The 8,841-nt window shown below is 37.8% G+C and overlaps 1 protein-coding gene across 1 annotated transcript; it reads left to right on the forward strand.

Annotated features, from left to right (window-relative positions):
• The first annotated feature begins 5,639 nt into the window (after positions 1-5,639).
• LOC149243324 (uncharacterized) lies at positions 5,640-6,549 on the forward strand. The gene is made up of 2 exons (XM_089371182.1): positions 5,640-5,823; positions 5,929-6,549. Exons 1-2 carry the CDS (start codon positions 5,650-5,652, stop codon positions 6,547-6,549), a joined length of 795 nt encoding a protein of 264 aa, XP_089227308.1. The 5' UTR covers positions 5,640-5,649.
• The last annotated feature ends 2,292 nt before the right edge of the window (positions 6,550-8,841 follow it).

Consider the following 8,841-nt stretch of genomic DNA (forward strand, 5'->3'; position numbering starts at 1 on the left):
TTTCTTCATGCACTGCTGTGCAAAACCACACATGGTTTTTCGCTTTTACTGCACCTTCGTTTTACAATGCTCCACCATTTCCTTTATGCACTGCTGTGCAAAACCACACATGGTTTTTCCCTACACAAAATTACATCAACTGGTTCTATCTTTTTACACACTGTTGTGCGTTATCATTTACATTTTTAATTTCATGTGCAATTCACTCATCTGCAAAAATGAGCACTCACTAGAAACATATACCAAAAAAAATTAAAGATAGGGCGATGACTTGCCCATACCATTCTTTAAATTTGCCCATACTCCCGCTGAAATAAAATTAAAAACTTCACCAAAACTTACCAACCCACAGTAAATTGCATTTACTGTTTTACTGACATTTACTGGCGGTAAAGGAACTTTTACTTCACGTCAAATTTATTTGCTGCTGACCTGTACTTTAACCATTGACTTTATTTGCATCGCATCGCAACTTTTCTCATGTCAAAGACCCCGACTCTATGACATTGCTGATAGCGATGTGCCGATGCGATATCGGCGATCGCTTATCGGAAACACAAAAGCTCCTTTATAATTCCTTCACTTCGACTTTGCCGATGCGATATCGGCGATCGCTTATCGCAAACACAAAGGCTCCTTTATAATTCCTTCACTTCATTTTGCCGATGCGATATCGGCGATCGCAGTTGAAATTATATTTTCAACACTCCCCTTTAATTTCAACTGTCGGACATTCAATCATACCCAAACACTTCCTCACATGGAGGGATTCACTAACTGCTGTTACAAGAATATCTTCCTCACATAGAGGGGTTCACCTGAAACTGTGCTTAAGAGCACCTTCCTCATGACAGAGGGATTCACCATAACAATGTGCTGAAGAGCACCTTCCTCTTGACAGAGGGATTCACCTGTGACTATGCTGAAAAAGCATCATCCTCTTGATAGAGGGATTCACCATGTGTATGCTAAAAAGCATCTTCCTCTTGACTGAGGGTTTCAGCATGACACTGTGCTGAAAAGCACCTTCCTCTTTAATAGAGGGTTTCACCAAATGACTGCTTCAAATGCAGTTCCAAAACAAACAACCATTGCACTGCTGTGTGTGCAAACTCATTACGATGTTCTTTTATGCTGCTGCATATTCTCTGCTGCACTGTTGTGCCATCTTCTTTACTGTGTCTACCTCACACTGCTGTGTCTACACTTGCACTGCTTCTGCACTTTTCAAAGACAAAATACTCTGTCTTTCTTGGAACAATTACGCTGTCCCAATTTACAAATTTACACTGCTGTGTGTAAACATTTCTTACACTCACTGCTGTTGCATATATTGCATTTCAATTCAATTCATTACATTTACCTTTACTGCTGTAAGGAAAATTTCTTTTGCATGTGCTGTTGTTCAAAACTTCTTGCTGCTGCATTTTTTTTATTTGCATTGTTGTGTGCTTCTCCTTCTTGCCGTCATGCTGCTGTCCATAACTTCCTGCTGCTGCATTTTTTCATATTCACTGCTGTCCATACCCATAACCATGGACTGTCATCCCTGGGTTTTTATTTGCTGTTGCGTTGCCTCTGCAATTTGCACTGTCGCTGCCTTTTGTTTCATCATACTGCTGTGCCCATACACTAACTCTTTATTCTCCACACAATAAATAACACGGGCTGTTACTTTTTACACCCTTGCTTCACACAATCTTCAGTTTCATTTTTTTTAATTACACAATGCACTGCTGTGCAATTCCTTTCATTTTTCTGCTGCCATACACATTATCATTCACCCATGTGCATTAAAAATCTGCTGTCCCTGTTTTTCTTTAGCCATTTCTGTGCATGTTGCATTGCATACAAAAAAAATATTACATTTTTCACTGCTGTGTGAAAAATTTCATTGCATTCTCAGCCACTGGGCATTTATGCTCTGCTGCGTTTTGCTTTCTCATTTTCTTCTCACTGCTTTGCATTTTCATTCCCAATACAAAACATTTCATCTGCTGTGTATTATACTCACTCTGCTGTGAGTATATTCTCTCATACTACATAAAAGGAAACTACCTTCCATTGCTATGCATTTCAATGCATGTGCACCACAAAAACATTTCAAACTGCTGTTCATTCTAATCCATGTGCTCCACAAAAAAAATTTCCAAACTGCTGTTTTGTGTTCTATCTTCCCACTGCTGTGAGGGTCTCCATGCTTTGCATACTTTTCTTATTGCGCTGTTGCACTTCACATTTGAGCGTTGTCCCCTTTTCTTCTCTGCTGTTATGGCAGATTTAACTTCATATTTTTCTTTATAAAAAAAATTTCATCAAGGAGTGACTGTTAATACAGTTCAGCAAGAAAAAAATTACAAGCTCCCCTTTAATGTGTGCTTGTCTTCTTTTGGCAGACTCTTCTCAAAACAAATTTAGATCCACTGGGGAGTTCAAGGGGTTTTCAGATTGCCTTTCCTTCCTTCTCCATACTTGTGTAGATTTCTTCTTTTGCATGGGTCTAGCTTGTGTAAGAGCCCATGTCAAGTTACAATCTCGTGTCATATGCCCAATGTTATGACACTTGAAACATTCTACATTTTTCATGAATGACATTTCATGATTTCTTCTAAAATTGTCTCTTGGAGGTTTTCGGAGACCACAACATTTATCTTTATGAAATGTTCTACATTCTTTTGCCATGTGACCAAAGTTTGAGCAAGCATAACAATAACCATAAAATGAACTTTGGTACCTGGGAGATGGAGGTTTCCTTGATGCACTTCTGAAGCCTTGCTGCCTTGAGATTCTTTGTTGATGGCTATTGCCTCTTACCTCTTTGACATCAGCTACATTTCTTCTTGAAGCTGATTTTCTACTTGGAGCAGGATTCCTTTTATTGCAGCCTTCTTTTTTCTCCTTGCCTTTGCTGGAACTAGGAGCATCACCATCTCTCTCTGCCTTCTTCACATCTCCTTTTCTTAAAGCATCTTCATCCTTGTTTGAGGGTTCAGCTACATACCCAAGTCCTGATTTATCAAATGGAGATCTGTGATAGCTGAGCATGTCATCCAGAGCTTGAGAGCTCTTCATGATCTTGTTCATCCCTTCAACCTTCTTCCTGAGGAGGACAATCTCTTCTTCCAACTTTTCACATACATTATTTTTCTTTGCTAGTTGTCCCTCAGTTTCTTCCTTGCTACGAGTAGCTTCAGCTGCTACTATTTTGAAGGAGATAATATCTGACTTCATTTTGGAGATTTCTGCTTGACTGCTCTCCATTTTCTTTTCAGCTCCTTGTGCCTGCTTCCTGGCTTCTTGTAGTTCAGACTTAAGGGAGGAGACCTCTACCTTGTACTGTCCAATCTCTTCTACAAGTTTATTCACTCTCTTGTGCCTTTGTTCAAGTTGACTTGTCAAGACATCTTCCTGCTTCTTTGCTCTGTTCAACTGATTTGTCATAGATATGACTTCTTCATGATGTTTCTTCTTGCATTGGTCAAGCTCCTTCTTGAGCTTGGCTAGCTCTTCATCCCTTTCCTTTACTTGAAGCTTGATGAGGTCAAGCTTTTCATTCTCAGCTTCTATGATGGGTTCTTCTTGACTCATTGTCATGGTCAGTGCTCCCTTTGCATGAAGGTCATGCAGTCTATCCCATATATCCTTTGCTGATGTATATTTTCCTAGATTCCTCTTCACAGAATCAGGGAGTCCATCCAAGATTAGTTTTGCTGCTTGTGCATCATACTCCATGGATTCTTTATCCATCTTGCTGTCATCAATCACTGACTCCCAGACTTCAATCCCCTCAGACATTAGGAAAGCCCTCATCATTATTTCCCATACATCAAAGTTTCCATCAAACTTTGGGGTTTCAAATAGAATGTATTCTAAAGGATTGCCTTCAAGTTTAGTAGAAGGGGGAGACACATTTTTAACAGGCTTGGAGGCTTTCTTCTTTGACCTTGCCATTCTTATTTGGGCTTTAAATACTTGACTGTGTTTTCTTTTAAATCATTGACTGTTCCTTTAATAATAACTCAAAACTTGGGAAATACCTGAATCCCTTTGGCTGAAACTTCACACTGCTGGAGAAGCTTTACTGCTGCTGCAACAAGAGTCTTTCCTTCAGCTTCTTTGACACTTTTCAAGAGCCTAAGCCTGCTCTGTCACCATCAAAGAGCCTGGACTAGCTCTGATACCACTGTTGGATATTTTTCTTTTAAATGGGGAAAATACCAAAAACCAATATTTAAACACACTGAGGCAATGCTCTGTTTCTTTTACTCCAGGATCTTTTGTGCATAGAAGACTTAAAAGAAATTTCACTCAGAGAACTAGAGTATTTCACCACCATAAAAGATTTCTATTCATTAAAACAAAAACTGATACATCCTCTTTTACTGAGAGGGATTTACCACTGTAAAATTGTTTTCATATTCACTGCTGTGAAAAACAACTTACTGCTGTAACAAAAGTTTACATGAGCTTACTGCTGTAAAACAAAATTTACATTCACTGGTGTGAAACACTTTTACATGCTGCTGTAAAAACAAAACTTATACATGCTTACCCAAGAAAATTATATGCCTCCCCTGCTTGCGGTGTTTTACTTTTCTTCACTTCCAGTTAAATAAAAAAAATTTACAGATGTGCTCTCACCTTTTCTTTTCTTCATGCACTGCTGTGCAAAACCACACATGGTTTTTCGCTTTTACTGCACCTTCGTTTTACAATGCTCCACCATTTCCTTTATGCACTGCTGTGCAAAACCACACATGGTTTTTCCCTACACAAAATTACATCAACTGGTTCTATCTTTTTACACACTGCTGTGCGTTATCATTCACATTTTTAATTTCATGTGCAATTCACTCATCTACAAAAATGAGCACTCACTAGAAACATATACCAAAAAAAATTAAAGATAGGGCGATGACTTGCCCATACCATTCTTTAAATTTGCCCATACTCCCGCTGAAATAAAATTAAAAACTTCACCAAAACTTACCAACCCACAGTAAATTGCATTTACTGTTTTACTGACATTTACTGGCGGTAAAGGAACTTTTACTTCACGTCAAATTTATTTGCTGCTGACCTGTACTTTAACCATTGACTTTATTTGCATCGCATCGCAACTTTTCTCATGTCAAAGACCCCGACTCTATGACATTGCCGATAGCGATGTGCCGATGCGATATCGGCGATCGCTTATCGGAAACACAAAAGCTCCTTTATAATTCCTTCACTTCGACTTTGCCGATGCGATATCGGCGATCGCTTATCGCAAACACAAAGGCTCCTTTATAATTCCTTCACTTCATTTTGCCGATGCGATATCGGCGATCGCAGTTGAAATTATATTTTCAACATTTTCACGCATTCCATTTTGTCCATCCAATTTTTAAATCAGCGGATTGGTATTTGAATTTAACGTATGGTGGGACAACACTAGTTGGATTACTTGCAGGACTCTAATATCATGACATCGCTTCTTAAAGATATTTCAGCAGGCTTGGCCTCCAAATCCCGAAGCTGCAGTTGAATCATCATAATCGCGGGAACAAATACCAGTACCCATTTCTGTCTGGGTTTAAAGTGAGACCCCGTTAGTTGGACATCGCCGAGGAGTTTGGATTCCTCTAGGGCCAGAACTTCAGCGACAAGATGTTTTGGAGCGAACTAGTTGTAAATCTGGATGCAGTGTTGGTTCCAACAGGCTTTCTTTTCTTGATTTCCTACCATGTCTATCTCGTCTACAAAATCACGAAGCACCCAAATACCACGGTCATAGGATTCGAGAATGGCAACAGAAGAGTCTGGCTACAACAGATGATGAAGGTAATAACTAACACTATTATTACTAGGTTTCCTCGTGATTTTGGACATTAGTAAACTATTTGTCCTAATTTTTCTAGGGTTTCGAATCTGAACAATTATTTGCAGGATATGCCGAATAATACTGCACTGGCTCTTGAAGTGTTGTCAAGCAACACATCCGCTGCAGTTTATCTGGCCAATTTCTCAATCACGATCAGCTCCTTTATTGGCACCATCGTGCCCTTTGCCACAAGTAGCAACAACTCCAAATCCAATCGCCTGATAAATGTGATATTCTTCGGAAGTCAAAGTTCCTTAACGTTTTCTATCAAATATGTGAGCCTACTGCTTTGTTTCCTGGTAGCCTTCATATCTTATGTACAGTGCGTGCGTTATTACACACATGTGAACTTTCTCCTCAGTGCGCCGAATTCAACTGTCCCTGTATATTATCTCGAGAAGGCAGTGGTCAGAGCGAGCAATTTCTGGTCACTGGGGATAAGGGCCTACTACTTTGCATTTCCGCTGCTACTGTGGATCAGTGGTCCCATAGCCACGTTTGTTTGCTCCTTAGGGATGATCTGTTTTCTATATTTTCTTGACTTTACTACCAATCCCGTTCCCGCTTTTGGAACTAAATCGTCTTCAAAGCTTGTACAAGACACTGTTCTGGATATTGGTTACGCGACTGAGTCCAGCAGCGGGCTTCCACATGACGTCTTACCCAGCCCGGTGGAAATGCCATGAAGAAAGTTTTGGCAATCCGGAGAAATCGTGTTCGTGGTTGGTTTTATGTTGAAATAATTTAGAATCTGTTATTGCTATCTTTAGGTACATTGAAATTTTTCCTCATTTCCCGTGTAAATTAACGCCGAAAATGCTGATTCGTTAACATAGATCAATGGCAATGACCGCTTATTTCACAAAACCTAATCGACATTGAAAGTGGATGTGAAAAATACCGGCTCAGATTCATATTTTAAAATTAATATTTATAATTTGATTAGAAATTGCATGGAGTAATAAGCTGTACTTATATTCCATAACGATTATATAATTATATATGCAAGTGAACACATATAATAGGGTAATAAACTATATAATCACAAGGAAATATTCATTCATTAATTATTATTATTCATTTTATGGTTAAATATTGATATGATGGTTAGCAATAGTTATGTTACTCAAACACAATAGTTAGGTTACTCAACCACAATTGACCATATACAACTTTGTGTAAACAAGGTTAATAAAAAAAATACAATTATGTTCAAATAAAAAAAAAAAAAGGTCTCAATGTGGAAAATAAAATCCAATACCAATATGACAATGCGATAAAGAGATATTGATGTCAAAATGTAATGAACAAAAGTTGACTTCGTAATGTTCATGAATAAAATTCAATGTCACAATGTGATGAAAATTGTAGACTTATAATGTGATAAACAAATATTGATAATACAATGTGACAACAAATGTCGATGTTGCAATATGACAAAAAAATATTAACACCACAATGTGTTAAAGAAATATTGACCTTGCATGTGATCAACTAAAATAAACATCACCTTATGACAAACAAAAATCAATGTCAAAAAGTGATAAGTACAAGTTGATGCTATATTTCACCAAAAAAAAAAGATGGATGTGGAATGTTATGAACAAAAGCCATTGAAATGTGAAAAATATATCAACGTTGCAATGTAATGAATTAAAACAACATCAAAGTGTCATGAATAAAATCGATGTTCCAATGTGAACCAAATTTGAAATCACATGCTAGGAGCTAAAAATAAGTGTCACAATGAGAAGAACAAAAATAAACATTGCATGTGACAAAGAAAATCAATGTTACTGTTATCACTCAGGTTGTCCTTAAAGCTCCTTAAAGGATACAGCCGAGGTAACCACAAACCAATCTTTGGACTGCAGGTTCTAGCCTACTTGCAATTAGAGAGGGCTCTCTCTTTATAATTTAGCTTTGTTTTGGGTTGATTTTAGGCTAGTTATGATTTTCTTGGGTTTGTTTTGATTTTGGTGGGATGGCGGGTTATTTCAAACAGAGTTGGGATGCATAGTGTGAGGAGTTCAAACCATTGGGCATGGAGTCATGGATTAGGCTTGCTGTTGCGTTTTCTTGGTCACAAGAGGAATACAGAGCAGGATAGCTACACATAAAACAATATCAAGCTAGAATAAAGATGGAACGAAGGTCAGAGAATGAAAGGAAACTAAGTAGCTCTCATTATGCTAACAGAGGGAAGGTGAATGAACATTTATATAGGAGCAATCAAGGATTCCTAAACAACATTCATATATGAAGGAACTAGTGTAAATATGAGCAAATCAGTATTCATATTTAGGACTATTTTAGATGAAAACATAGATAAATCACAGAAATTGAGAACAGAATACAACTAAGTGAGCTCTGAACTATTCTTTCTTTCTGCTATTTAGATAGTGAAACAATTATGGCATAAACACATATAAACTGTAAACAAAGATAAGAAACACTTATTGGGCTATGTAGAAGCATTAGGATTCCATAGTCACTCTTTAGTCATTAAAACACAATAGCCAGTTCATCTCCCAAACATTCCAGCGATCTTTGATTATAGAGACTCTCAGAAAATACAGTGCAAGTCTAGAGAGGAAGTTATCGACCAACCAACCCTTAAAACAGTGCAGAGGGTGGTTTAAATAGAAAATATTTACAAACATCAGATCTGGGATAGATCTCCTCAAATAAATGCCTTTAACCTAATTTGTACAGAAGTAAATGGCAGAAATATCTATCTAACAGCTGCGCTGGGGTAACTAGCATCTCAAAATATCTATTACAGCAGATCTTAGGCAGATCTGAGGAAAATGAGTTCTTTAATCTATTTTATCTTGAAGTAAATGCTTAAAACATTTATCTAAGTGTTGCGCTGGGGCAGCTGCATCAAAAATGGATCAAAAGAGTTCCTTGAGCCACGTGCTATCCTCTGTGTGATAACTGTGCATTTAAGGAAGCAGCGCTGCTCCAAAAATATG

This window comes from Pinus tabuliformis, chromosome 8 (assembly GCF_031772625.1).
Source record: "Pinus tabuliformis cultivar Carrire ecotype Pingquan chromosome 8, CPIR1, whole genome shotgun sequence".
In the NCBI taxonomy this organism is placed as follows: Eukaryota; Viridiplantae; Streptophyta; class Pinopsida; order Pinales; family Pinaceae; genus Pinus; species Pinus tabuliformis.